A 14,014-nucleotide genomic window follows, 5' to 3' on the forward strand; every position below is an offset into this window, starting at 1 on the left:
TAAAATATATTTTATTGAGTTTTTACAGAAAGGAAGGGAGAAACATTGATCAGCTGCCTCCTGCACACCTCCTATTGGGGATGTGCTCGCAACCAAGGTACATGCCCTTGACTGGAATCGAACCTGGGACCTTTCAGTCCTCAGACCAACGCTCTATCCACTGAGCCAAACCGGTTAGGGCTGAGTAGCAGCTTTTACAGCTCAGCGGTACTGTTGGGTGTGTGGACAGCAATGATGGGCAGCAGCAGAAGCTGTACGTGTAAAGCAGGGGTGGGGATCATCCAGCCCGAGGGCCGTATAAGGCCTGTGAAATCATTTGGTCTGGCCCTGCCAAGGCCTTAGGGGTGAGTTAATTAAATGTTTGACCAAATATAGCAGGCTAATTTTTAAGTTGATAATTTTGTATGGCCCCCAGGTAATGCTATAAATATTCAAATGGCCCTTGGCAGGAAAAAGACTCCCCCACCCTGCTCTAAAGTCACTCTTGGAGTGTGGTGAGTGTGGCCCGTGGTAAAGCCGCAGAGTGTCAGTGAGGACACAGAAAACATCCTCCCTCCACGGCTGCTAGACCATCTACATAGAATTTTTTTCTTAAGAGTAAAAGGCATTTATGTACCACGCTTTATTGTTATTAGAACACACTTTTGGGTACTAGCAAAATACTGGTTTTTGGGTTGTTTTTGCATTTGAGAGGACTTGGCTTATAGTGTAGGTTCCCCGAGTTAAGTGGTCTCTTAGTTCTGGCTCCTTGGTGCTCAGCACCTTGTCATGTGCAGGACAGAGCCCAGCAATGACAGATTCAGGGCACAGCAGCTCCAGTGGCCAGCCTGTGTATAAATATGCCAGTGCTGGGATTTGAGTCCTCTTTCTATTTCCTGATGTCACATCACTTTTTTTGAGGTGCTTGAACTACCTGCTGATGCCACACAGAAAATGGAAGTCAAATTGCTTAACTTCCAAGCTGGCTGCATTTCTTTGGATGGCTTTCTGCTTAATAGTTGACTCCCAGGTGTTACCAGCTCTTGACAAGGGATTTCTAGAAATTCCTTGTTTTGGGACTATAAATAACCCTAATGGTCAGTTCACCAAATTATAATCTTAAATCTAAACTTCATGTCCTCAGTCTTCCCTCCCCAAATATATCTTAAGCGAGGAATATTAATGCAAAGTCTACCACTTCGTATTCCAGTGGTTATTGAACTTGAATGTGCATAAAAGTCACGCAGGTGGCTTGTTGTAACTAGATTTGTGAACGCCATCTTCAGTTGTCAACTTCTGTCCCACGCATATGCATGGTTAACCAGCGCTCTGGGCAGTTCTGATGCAAGGTGAGAAACACTGGCTCGGCTTATACGACCATATCTTAAAAATTGGATATACACGTTGAAATTGAAATTGTTATATCCTTGCCAATACCCTGGTATTTTGTGGCTGTTTTTGTCTCCTTGCCAATAATCTCATCATGGAATAATCTGTTCAACTGTGGAAAAGCCCTGTCTTCATCACATTTTCTGAGGTTCTGATTATACTTGTGCCATACCTGATGGAGACCCAGTAATTCTACTGCTTTCTACAGTTCTGTAATCCTCGTATTTCATACAAGGCAGAAACCAGTAAAGAGGCCATTTCTTCCTCGTTTTTGGCTTTTACTTATTTTAAAAAATCATTTAGCCAGTGGTTCTTGCATTATTTGTAATGTGGGGGCGGGGGGGTGGGTTCTCTGATGGCAAGAGGATTATTACTAAAATATAAAATGAGTTTTAACCTAAGATCTGTGTTACAAATTTTCTTTGGGGAATTGTAGGGGAAAATGGCAACTATAACTTTTGGGGATATCATCAAAGATTGTAGATAATAAACACTTATGAAGTATCTTTATCCCCCATTAGGACATGAAGTCTGCTGTGATCACACCTTGCAGTCATTTCTTCCACGCAGGCTGTCTGAAGAAGTGGCTGTATGTCCAGGAGACCTGCCCCCTGTGCCACTGCCACCTCAAAAACTCTTCCCAGTTCCCAGGGTCAGGGACTGAGCCGGCTCCACAACCGCGTGCTGGAGCCGAGCAAAACGCTGTGCGTCAGGAAGGGACCCAGCCGGCTCCACAACCTCGTGCTGGAGCCGAGGAAAACGCTGGGCGTCAGGAAGGGACCCAGCCGGCTCCACAACCTCGTGTTGGAGCCGAGGAAAACGCTGGGCGTCAGGAAGGGACCCAGCCGGCTCCACAACCGCGTGCTGGAGCCGAGGAAAACGCTGTGCGTCAGGAAGGGACTGTACCCCCAGACCAAGAGCATCCTCGAGGGACCGGAATGGAAGAAGGTTCCAGAGACAATAATGAGTGCATTGCCAGCAGATCAGGTAGCCAGGAAGGGACTTATGAGCCCATGGAATAGCTTCTTGGTGCAAAAGATGAAGCACGTGCTGCTGAGGTCAACCCAGAAGAAAAGCAGCAGGAGTAACACTGTGTGTGCTGGCGGGGAGGCTAACTCCGATGGAATTTGTGCCCAGATTTGAGAAACAAATATATGGGGTGATTAGGTGGGAAATTTGACATTCCAAGGATCTAATCCAGGAAGTACTTACTCTCAGTGGAGACCACCTGCTTTCATGCCCTTGACATTGTGGGAGAAATTTTGCAATGTATGCTAATCAAAATGTATTTATATATCCTATGCTGATGTTTTGTAGAGGTTTGCCAAGGAAATTTAACCTCAACAACTTCAGAAACTGTCCTGATTTGTAAGGGATAAATAAAATCAGATTTGAGTGTTTGAAAGGGGCTAAAGAAAGGAAGACAACATAAGGACAGTCTGGGAAGAGGCAGGCAGAATGGAACTGACATTTCACTTTCTATGGGACAGGATCCTTTTTGTTACAGAATATGAGTAGTGACCAGCCCCTTTCTCCACCCCCTTTTCCCTCAGCTCATTGGAACTCAGTCTGGTAATTATTGAGTTTTGTACAGCACTGATTGAAATCAAAGATATATAAAAGCATTAATTGTATCCAGAGATTGAAACATGCTCATACTTTGTATGTGCTTTCGGGGAGGGACGGGTGGGCATTTGGCCTCAGGTACATTCACGTAACCTGAGACTAATGAACTTTCTGATGGAGTCCTCAATATTTTGTGTATATGAAACTTTTGTTAATATATCGTACACTGTTGGCTGTGTGAAGTAATCTAAAACTCTAATGAACACTTTGCAGTCCACGTTAGTGTGGGAGACCGAAGTGGGAAGGGCTTTAGGGCACTGATAGAGGCCTTGTGTACTTTTCAATCCTGTGTAATGTTTAGTTCTTGCAACTGAATCAACAGTGTTAAGTTATGGCAATATTTGCACTTGGGAATGAGTACATAACTGTATGATCACACTGCAAATGCCACTTTTAAAGCTGTTAATAGACTTTGCACCTTTTCTTTGATAAGGATGTGTCATATTTAAATTTTTACATTCATCATGGCTACAGGTAGACCTGGGGGGGGGGATACAATTTTTTATGGGAATTTTGATATGAAAAGAAACTAGTCATTTATTTATACAATAGGCTTGGTTCAGAATGTTTTTCAGACTTGGTATTCCTAATGTGGGTTGTGACTTTATTTTATTTTTAGTAGCAAATTTGGATGTAGACTGACAGACATAGCTGAATGTCTTAATAAATTTAAATTTGAAGATAACTATGTTTTTTCCCCCTGTGATGATTATTATTATAAAGTGTTTTGTTTTTAGGAGACTTTTTTTTCCCCCTCTCCAGCTGGGTTTATATCTTGATCTCTGTTTAAAATGACCTGTAGATGACAAAGTTTTTTGCTTGAAAAAGGGCCAGTTCTTTGAAATCTACACCAGTGATAGCAGACTCAGCTCTGCACCAGAGCATCTGGAGAACTTTTTAAAAAAAGTACACATTTTTTAACACCACTTCAGAACCATTGAATCAGCTTCAGGGGAGCCTGAGAGCGTGCACTTCAGAGCACCTGGGTGATTTTATCCAAGACTGACACTAGTACTGTTCACGTTTAGAAAAGAAGTGGCTAGATTAGGATGAATTTCTCCCTGGTGGAGCTGGAAGTTTCCCACCATCCTATTGGTAAGCCAGGTTAGGCAGCAAAAAGAGCAGATAGCTCCCTCTAGTGGTGGTCAGGCTATTATGCAAAACGTAGCAGTGATCTCTGATTTAGAATGGATTTTTGGCCTTTGTGGAAAAGGTAAGTGTTCAAATATTAACCTTTTTGGTGCCTCGTTTGAAGGAATTAAAATTGCAGATGAAGTTGAAATCATTTGTGTCACGGTGACCTTGGCCAGCTTTTAGCACCATCTACACTTCTGACCAAAGAACTCTCATGCACACCTAAGGAAAAGTAGATGTTTAATAAAAGCAGGGGCTTCTTTGGCACCAAGTTTCACATTAGAATGCACTTTTTTTTTTAACCTCCTAATAGCAAGGAGACCCCAGCTGTACTTGCCAAGTTGCAGGAGCCTCTCAGCAGCCTGGTGGACAAATAACAGCCTCTCTGTTACTCAGTCTACCCATTAATGCTTCTGTTTCAGTCAGGAGAGTTATCTTGTGTTGTAGTGACGAAAACCCTCCCAGTCTCAGTGGTCCTAAAACAACAAAGGTTTATGCCTCACACATATCACATATGTGTCTGTTTGCTTTGGAGCAGACACTCGGGGATCTAGGCTGCATGGAACAGCCAGTCTTGAACCTTCTGATGGTCATGGCCCAGAGAAAGGGCTCTGGGAGGCTTAGCAAGTACATGCGCCTCCCAGTGGTGGGTGCACGTCCCTTCTGCTCATCACCCTTCATCACCCCGTGGCCGCAACTGTGGTCGCACCAGCACACAAGGGTGTGGACGTTCTGTCTTCCTCCTGTGGTCTGGGAAGAGGACACAGCAGTGCTGATGACTACCACACCTCTGTTGAAGCAACATGTACTTTTATTTGCTCATTAAAAACTTAGGAGCACACCTGTGATTTCTTCAAACTATGCTGGTTGGTTGAGAACCTCTGACCTAATTTGCTGCTTGTTCTAATATGCCAGGACGGTCGGTAGCTTTGTCTAATGCCATCTGTCATTCACATTTCTGTTTCCCAGCCATGTTTCCAACTCCCTGCCAGACTTTGGACCTGAGAAGACAAAGTTTAACCACCTAGTTTGTACCACAGAAAACAAGAAAATCAGATCAGATTTCCCTTATACGTGATCAAATGAAGTGAGAAAATAGCACATTCCTGATGGGCCCTTTTTAGGCCACTTTTCCTGTCCACTTAATTTCTCGTACAGTGTGTATGTACTTTTCACCCATGATCACCTTTCTCTCAGAAATTTTATTCCCTTATGAACTTTGACATCAAAGTTAGTACTAAACAATCTCAATTCTCATACTAGTTATCAGTGTGTATTTCTAGTTTGTGTTGTTTCTCATGTTAGAAAGCTGTTCTAGAGGTCTAAATCATGCTATTTGCACAGCATGTCTTTATAGAGGTCTGGTTTTCTTTTTTTGTTAATCCTCACCCAAGGATGTTTTTTCCATTGATTTTTAGAGTGGGAGGGAGGGCGGGGGTGGGGAAGGGTGGGAGAGAGAGAAACAACAATGAAAGAGAGACACACTGATTGATTGCCTCTCACTTGAATCCCCTCATAGTCCAGTGGTCGGGTACTCGTTAGCCCAGAGGCTGGGTCTGCCATGAGTCTCACTCCTTGATTGTCCCTGTTCTGAGCTGTACTCCATTCCCCCACGGAGCTGGTCCCACAGGTGTGAGCTGCAGGTGCTTGGAGTGCCCCTTGCTTTTGCCTTGTTGCACCATCTGAGGCAGTGTCTTCGGCTGGGACCCAAACACTGTTTCTGACTAATTAATTAGATCAGGCAAAGCCTCCAGAGACCTGCCTCTGCCTGCAGACTGATTGGATTCAGCCTTGAGTAACCTTGCAATTGTCCACAGGTGGGGTGAGAGGTTTTCCAACTGGGTGGGGGGATTGTTTTTGCCTGGAGGCTAATTGTTATTCTCAGTTTCTTAATGGGCCTCAGAAACTGCACAGCACCTTCGGGCAAGGTGTTTTCCATTAGGGTGGGTCAACTGTCTTCCCCCCCAGGCAAAAGCCACCTGGATAGCAAAGGTCAGCCTGAGAAAGAAGACCTCTGCAGCATGAGGAAATGACTCGGGTAACTGGGGTGTCTGCCTTCCAAGCGCTAACCCCAGAGCCCCCAACCCTGGCTTCTGCTCACCCAGCTCCAATCCATTCTGCACTCCCTCTGCTGGAGCCCAAGGTGAGTGGGCTGTACACAAAATTTTGTGCTATGACCCTTTAAGAGGGTGCCTGCACTTCCAGCAGTCTCTCCGTGGCAGACAGCAAGCTGCTGCTTTTCACAGCCAGATATCATGTGGGTACCCTTCTCAGTTCTGGTGCTCCTTGCTGTGGGGGGGTCCAGCTTGGGGATTAGACCCCAGAGTTCTCAGTGGCAACCTCCTACAGCTGAGATATCCCTCTGGAACCTCAGCTGTTGTCTGTGGAGGCTCGGCCAGCCCTTTCATGCCTTTGCCCCTCCTACCAGTCTCTATGTGGTCTCCACTTTCTGTCCTTGATTATCAGGGTTCTCTCCAGCTAGTCTGATTCTTTAGGATTTTTTTTTTTTTTTTTGTATTTTAGTTGTAATTCCAGTTTGATCCTGTAGCGTGTCTATGTAGCATCCACTTACTCCACTGCCATTTTTAATCTGGAAAAGTATTTTAAAAGAATAAAAATCTCACCTAATCTCACTTTTGGAATTAGTTTTTTCAAGTTATTTTTATATCTGATGATAGCAGACACCCCTCCCCCCACCATGGAGAAGTACAACCCTCAGAGAGTCATTTCCACTTCACTTTTTAAAGTTGACTGTCTATCTTTTGGTTTCTGAAATTCAAATACATTCCAAACAGTATAGCAATTCATCAGTTGAGGCACACCTCTTTCTCCCACCTTTGCAGACAAAGAATGCTATGACTTTAAAAAATAGGATTACATCTTATAGGTAGTACTTGCTTAGAAAATAATAAAAAATACTAGGAGTCACTTACAGAGCTAGTCATTTTTGTGGCCACTCAGAAACATGCTTGCTTTTTCTCCAGTGGATTCTGCAGTCACATGCAGTGTGTCGACAGATTGAGAGTTAAGGTAAGACATTCACAGTGAAGACAGAAAACCTTGCTATTGGCCATGCTTCTGGCATCCTCTTTATTGTCCTTGCTCTTACCTACTCTGATGTTGGGGTTCTTTTCCTAATCTTTTTTTAAATGAATTGACTGTTTGACCCTTAATTTTTTTATATATATTCTTAATAGATATAAGCAACCCCTTGCTTTCCTATTGTTATTATATACTAGAGGCCCGGTGCATGAAATTTGTGCAGGGGTGTGGCCCCTAGCCCTGGCTGAGGATCCAAGCGTGAGCATTTGGCATTGAAGGGCCCTGGGCAGCACCTGGGCCCCTGGGCCCCTTGGCCCCCACATGCCCCCCTCCACCTGGGTCATAGCGCCTGAGTCCCCATTCAGAGATGCAGTGAGTGCGACCTGATGCCACAGGTCAGGGTGCAGCATGGGCCTCTGGGCTGCCCCGTGGTGCTGCATGGAAGTTGGGCAGGCAGGGTGCTCTCTCACGACCGGCCTCACAGACCAGCTCCTGCGCGAACCCATGGGGAGCCTGACTGGCCCCTGCAGTCCTAGCGGCTGCAGCTCGGTTCACTGGGAAGAGCCTGTGCGGGTGTGGGGCAGGCTCCTCATGGGCACCTGGCACCTGAGTACAGGGGCTTCCCTGGTGCACAAGCCCTGGCATCCCGGGGGATGCTAGCAGGGGGAATGAGAGAGAGCTCGGTGGACACCCCGCATTCCCACTGCACCTTCATCCCTGTCACCCCCATCCCCAGGTAACCAGCGAGAGGTCACAGCCCCCTGCCCGTGTGCTGCAGGAGGTTGGTTGCCGCCACCCACCCCCAGTTCCCCATCCCATCCTGGGGCCTGGCCCAGATCGGGCAATCAGGGCCTGCTGGCTGCTGGTCCCCATCTTTGGGGTGATCAATTGGAGCTGGCCCCTCCCCCCCCCCCCACTCCCTCAGGGCCTGGAGCTGGATGGTAATCCTGCCCCTGCTGCCACCACTGGTCACCATCTGCAGGGCGATTGGCGGGGTGATCAGGCCCCCACTCGCACCCACCTTGGCTTGGCGCCACCCGCTCACCTGCCCCACCATCCCACTGCGGTCCCACTCTCGTCAGGGCCCATTGGGGCCAGCAGCACCTCCACTGCTGCCTGCTGCCAGCGCCTCGTCGCTGACACCCGCCATGTTCTGCGTTGCCCCCTGGTGGTCAGCACATGTCATAGCGAGCAGTTGAACTGGCCAAGGGGACAATTTGCATATTAGGCTTTTATTATATAGGATTCTAACGTATGGCTTCTGACTTGCAGGAAATATTCTCCATGGATGTAGAAGAAATCTTGAGCCAATTCTAAATGGAATATTCTATTGCTTTCCAGGTGAGAACTTGCCAAACTGATTCTCTGAGGGGCATTAGGCCTGCTAAGTTTCCTTTGACAAGTCTTTATCAGCCCCCCTTGGGTTTAGGGAACTAGATGGTGGAAGGAGGAGACTTGACTAAAGGCAGGACCTCTGGGCTGTACGTTTTACTCCCTTTCATGCTATGTGATCCTTGGCCAGCCTTTGTTTTTCTGGGCTTCAGTCTCATCTGAAAAAAATGATCTCTGAGGTCTTATTCTGATCAAGATTTTGCTCACCTGTATTAATTTTTACCTCTGATGAGCCTTATATATTTGTTGAACCTCATATATTTGTATGTACTATGCAAATATTAAACTTAACTAAGGTTGGGTTCACTCTATGTTCCCAGTGCCTGACACAGGGCAGGAGCTTTCTGAGTATCTGCTGAGTGAACAGATGAACCAAGTCTATGGCTCCTTGTACAAACCCAATAATTAAAAAAAGGCAGAGACCTTTTCTAGTTCTAGAGGCAGAGAGCATAACTGTGTGCCAGCTGGATGAGGTCATTGCTGTGAGTGGTTTTTGATCTGGGGCATCCAGGTGAAATCTGGGCTGATGCATTTTGCTTTGTTCCATGGGTTGGCCTCAGTCATGCATGTCAAAATGACGTGTTCAGAAACATTAGATTCAGTTGCCAACCACTTAAAAATTGCAAGCCTATAAGTACAAACTTGAATTTTCCAGCTTCTCAGAAAATTGGAAGAGCTGGCTGCCTGAGGTTACTCATGCCTGCCTGGCAACCGCTGGCAGGAGGCGAGGTGGGTTGAGTGGGCTAGCTTCTAATTCGCCCTGGATCCCTCCCCAACACGACCTGCTCTTGAAAACTAGATGGTTATCATCGAACTCTTCTGTTCCCATAAGAGATGCTGTGATTACTGGGCAAGTTTGGCTTCTCATTTAATGAAATTGTGTAATGCAAATATTCTGTACTGATTCAGAAAAATGTAAAAAGACCCAGAAGCAACGTGGATAAGTCCGATGTTCCGTTGGGAAAGTGTAGAGTCTGTATATTTTCATTGTTCTCTCATTACAGTAGTTCAGTTTTTTAAAACATACTAAGTGAGCTAGTCTTTCATTTGAATCTATTTTCAATGTGAGTCTGTGTTTGAGTTTTGCATGCTGATGTTGCCAACTTGTGGCAAGACCTTAGGCCAGTGTTTTTCCTCTTTTAATGGGTGTTGGTAGCAGGTGGGAAGCTTGTCAAACATACAGATGCCAGGGCCGAGCCTCACAGGTTCTGATGGGGCAGGTTTGGGGTGGAGACTGAGCGTCATTTTGCAGATGATCCTGATTCCGTGCAAACGTGGGAACCTTTGATCTAGAGTAAATATTCTTGCTCTTTTGGTGTGGGGGAGGGTCCTGATTTTGGGAACTTCTGCTTTTACGGAAGAAGATTCTTAGAGAGGAGATACACATGAAGACGGTTGCCGCTGAGGAAGGTCTGTGGTTAAGGGTGGCAGCTGACCTCACAGCTCACAGGGCTTCTGCAGTGAAGCACCAAAGCCTGGCGGGCATGTCAGTGCAGGTGCACGTGTGAGATCTGGCCTCGTTGACCAAACATTTTGGTTGATTAACCACCCAGAAATGTCTGAAACTATTTATATTTGAAAGTAAAACATTGTCAGGCCCCCCTCTCCCCAAACATACAGAATAAAAGAACCATAGGATTTTGGAAATAAACCAGCCTTCAGAGATCTAGCAGTGTGATGCATTTAGAATCCAATATGAAGGCACAATTAATAACACACCATTGTAAGATGTGGACTTGGAGGGTCCCCACCAACCACCCCTGGCATGGGGGTCAGGGGTCAGTGTGTGCATAATCGTTCTCACTGTGTCACCCAGTCCTTATAGTGATGACCACCATGTATTTACAAGAGCTAAACAGAGTCAGAACTGGGGAGCTGCCTTCCATTTCCCTTCAGTCTGATCCCAAGGTAACAGGGTTCATGGTCCATGTTTTTCATGCACCTGACAAGTAGCATCACATCCTTGTTTCCTAATATTCTCCAACGAAATAATAGCGGACAGTTGCCTTATGCCAGGTACTCTTTTAATCCCTTTACACAAAATAACTCCCTACACTCAACCTGTTCATGTATTACCATCCCCATTTTCCAGATGAGGCAACTGAGGCAGAGAGTCATTCACTGACTTGCTCAAAGTCCTGAGTGGTATTTGAACCCAGGAAATTTGGCTTCAGAGTCTACTTAATCTTCACATTATAGTGTGTATCTATTCCTAGACACGTTTTTCAGAGTTTTTTATTCTTATACTTAAAATTTGTGGAGGTGGTAGGAAAGACAGTTTAGGGACTAATTCCTGTAAGCGTCTATGTGCTGGGTACGTCACAGGTTTCATTCATTCAGTAGCCACCAAAGATGATTTCTGTCAGACCCCAACTCTATTCTCTGACATGGACAACTGATGTTTTCTCCTTTCTATGCAAAGTGTTACAGAAACAGCTTCAACCAGTGTCCCATCCCTTCTCCTCCCTGTCCCCAACTAGCCTGCCTTTCCTATGTCCCCATGGTCTCTAATAGACACATGTTGGAAGTTACTCCTAAGACACCAGACATGGGCTCAATGTCAGGCACAGCCCCTGCCCTTGTAGAGCCCTCATCAAGCATTCAGAAGACACAACACTAAATAAGACCAAAGTGTGTCCTGGCCAGTGTGGTTCAGTGGTTGAGCATCGACCCAGGAGCCAAGAGGTCACTGATTTGATTCCTGATCAGGGCACCATCCCCAGTAGGGGGTGTGCAGGAGGCAGCTGATGGATGATGATTCTCTCTCATGAATGTTTCTATCTCTCTATCCCTTTCCCTTCCCCTCTCTCTAAAAATCAATAAAAACACATTTTAAAAAAGAGTATGTCCACTTAAAAAAAATAAGAATAAAGAGTGGGGATAGGGAGCCCAACTTCTCTACCTGTGCTTTTGTGAAGTCCATTGTTCATAAGTCCAAAGAGAGTAAGAAGGGTTTTAAGCTTGTCACCCCTGGATTAATTTTCTGTCCAATATGAGGACACATTCCACATTTAAAATTGAAGTACTCTTCTTGCTTTCTATGAGGCATATTGCTTCTACCCCAAACCAGCTTTATCAACAATGCAGAGACAGGGCCTCAGATCAGAGGAGTTCCCTGGCTGAAGCATATGGTGGTCTCACTTGCTGCACATTGGAATCCCCTGGGCTGGGTGAAACCTGCGCATCAGGATTTTGAAAAACTCTCTAAGGGGTTCCTGAATGCACCAAAGCCTGGGAACCAGAGTGTCCAGGGATCTGCTCTCTTCAGCCCTGTCACTTTGATGCTCTGTTGGTAGAACGGATGGGCCTGGGACCTTGGCAACCAGGGTCCCTGGGTTGTAGCAGTTTCCCCATCCTGAGCCTTCATATTCCCAGCTCCCAATCTTCTCTTGAGTCAGCTTCAGGCAAGTTGATCTCTGCTGTCAATATGGGCTCAGACTTGATAAACTGGCACCGGGGGCCTGAATCTGACTGGCAAACTGGTTTTATTTTGCTTGGACAGAGTTTCTAAAACATTTGAGCTAAAAGGGAGAGATTTCATATTAAAAATCTGGACTCCTGAGTTTTCTGAAAAAATCAGAGCTCTAAACCCATTCTCACTGTATTATTCAACAGGGACTCCTGCCCCTTAAACTGGCATCTACCCACCTGCAACCACCAAGTACACCAGGCCCTACCCAGACCCCGTCATTCTTGTTACCTATGACCCCTGCAGGTCACGTGACAGTTGTATTTACTCACCTTTTGCTGAATATTGATCACATACCGATAGCACTTTTCCAGCCATGGGTTGCTTCCTGCTTGCACAGTTCACACACACACCACTTTCCAGGTTCATGATCCCTACTTTCATATTCACTTTTCAGATCACGTCCACTTCTCCTTTCGCACTTTCCTGATGGGATAGGATTAGTGGTGTTTTTCAAAATATTGCAAAATTAAGTAGAAACCCAAAAGTATTTGGCAGACCAGGATCTCAAATTCAAATGCCTACAGGGGTCAGGTCAGTAATATTAAGGGCAGGAGGGGGCTGCCTGGGAGCGCAAAGCCTGGGAGCACTTGCATCTGCAGAAGGCAGCTCTCCCAGCTTCCCTCCAGAGGGTGGTGCTGTAGGACACTTTACGATGACAGGGAGCCCACTGCTAAGTCCAACATGGCAGCCACGAACCACAAGCCACATGTGGCTAGTGAGCATGTGAAGTGTGGCTGCTGAGATGGAGGAACTACATTTTAAATTTCATTTAATTTGTATTACTTTAAGTTCAAATAGCCACATGTGGCTAGTGACCACCCTCTCAAAACAAGTCTAGCTGAGTCTTGCCGATAAAGGTGAGTGTGGGTCCAGTGTGGCTTGGGTTGGTTGAGCATCGTCCCATGCACCAAGAGGTCACCAGATCAACTCCTGGTCAGGGCACATGCTGGGGTTGCAGGCTCGATCCCCAGTAGGGGGCATGTAGGAGGCAGCTGATCAATGTGATGTTTTTCTCATTGGTGTTTTTTTTTTTCTCTCTCTCTTGCTTCCTTCCTCTGTCTCTAAAGTAAATAAAAAAACTTAAAAAGAAAGTTCATCAGTGTAGAGTTTATGCACCTCCTATCCTAGGAAAGCATATAACAAGGGTTGTGTCGCCTGAGACATCATGGATGAAGAAAAGGTCTTCAAAGGAGAGGGAGCAGCAAGGGAAGGTCCCCAAGACCAGAGAGGACACAGTTGGCTGGGGACCTAAAGAGATTTGATGTGTCTGCTCTGTCCAAATAGTAGCCACTAGCCACATAGGGTTATTAAATGTAAATAAAACTTCAAACATTAAACATTCAGTTTCTCAGTCACATTAGCCACAGGTCAAGTGCTCAATAGCCATGCATGGCTCATCACTAGCATATGGGACCTTGGAGGTATTGAGCATGTTCATTCTTGCACAAGTCTATTGGAAAGTACTAGAGCTCAGGGAGTGTGGGCGGTAAAGCTGGGGATGGGGCCTCGTGAGCGGGGCTGCAGAGAGACTCAGGGACCAGGCCGCAAGGTCCCAAGGGGCCAGTACAGCACATTGGGAAGTTTGGACTTGGAGCTGAAGGTTTGTCGTTTAGGAAGCTTGTGCTGCTGTGCTGTGTGGAAAACGGATCGACGATTAGAAGGAGAACCAGAGTGGAGGCTAGGGACCTGATAAGAGGTGTGCCCATCCAGGTAAGGGGTGAAGATGTGGCCCTGGCCGGGTAGCTCAGTTGGTGAGAGTGTCGTCCCAATACATGAAGGTTACGGTTTTGATCTGATCAGGGCACATAGGAGAATCCCAATACATGAAGGTTATGGTTTTGATCTGATCAGGGCACATAGGAGAATCAGCAATGTATGCATAAATAAAAGGAACAACAAATCCATGTCTCTCTCTCTCTCTCTCTCTCTCTCTCTCTCTCTCTCTCCAATTTAAAAAAAAAGAGAGAAATGAAGATGACC

The 14,014-nt window shown here is 46.0% G+C and overlaps 1 protein-coding gene across 6 annotated transcripts in view; it reads left to right on the plus strand.

The window, feature by feature from the left end:
- Positions 1 to 3,679, plus strand: part of RNF145 (ring finger protein 145) — a 58,226-nt gene extending 54,547 nt beyond the window's left edge. For all 6 annotated transcript variants that reach the window (XM_036311833.1, XM_036311834.1, XM_036311835.1 and 3 more), the window contains one exon: positions 1,890 to 3,679. In XM_036311833.1, the coding sequence (XP_036167726.1) occupies positions 1,890 to 2,390 (501 nt within the window). In that variant the 3' untranslated portion in view covers positions 2,391 to 3,679. The remainder of the gene's footprint in view (positions 1 to 1,889) is intronic.
- Positions 3,680 to 14,014: the final 10,335 nt, after the last annotated feature.

Source organism: Myotis myotis, unplaced genomic scaffold (genome assembly GCF_014108235.1).
Source record: "Myotis myotis isolate mMyoMyo1 unplaced genomic scaffold, mMyoMyo1.p scaffold_m19_p_6, whole genome shotgun sequence".
Classification (NCBI taxonomy): Eukaryota; Metazoa; Chordata; class Mammalia; order Chiroptera; family Vespertilionidae; genus Myotis; species Myotis myotis.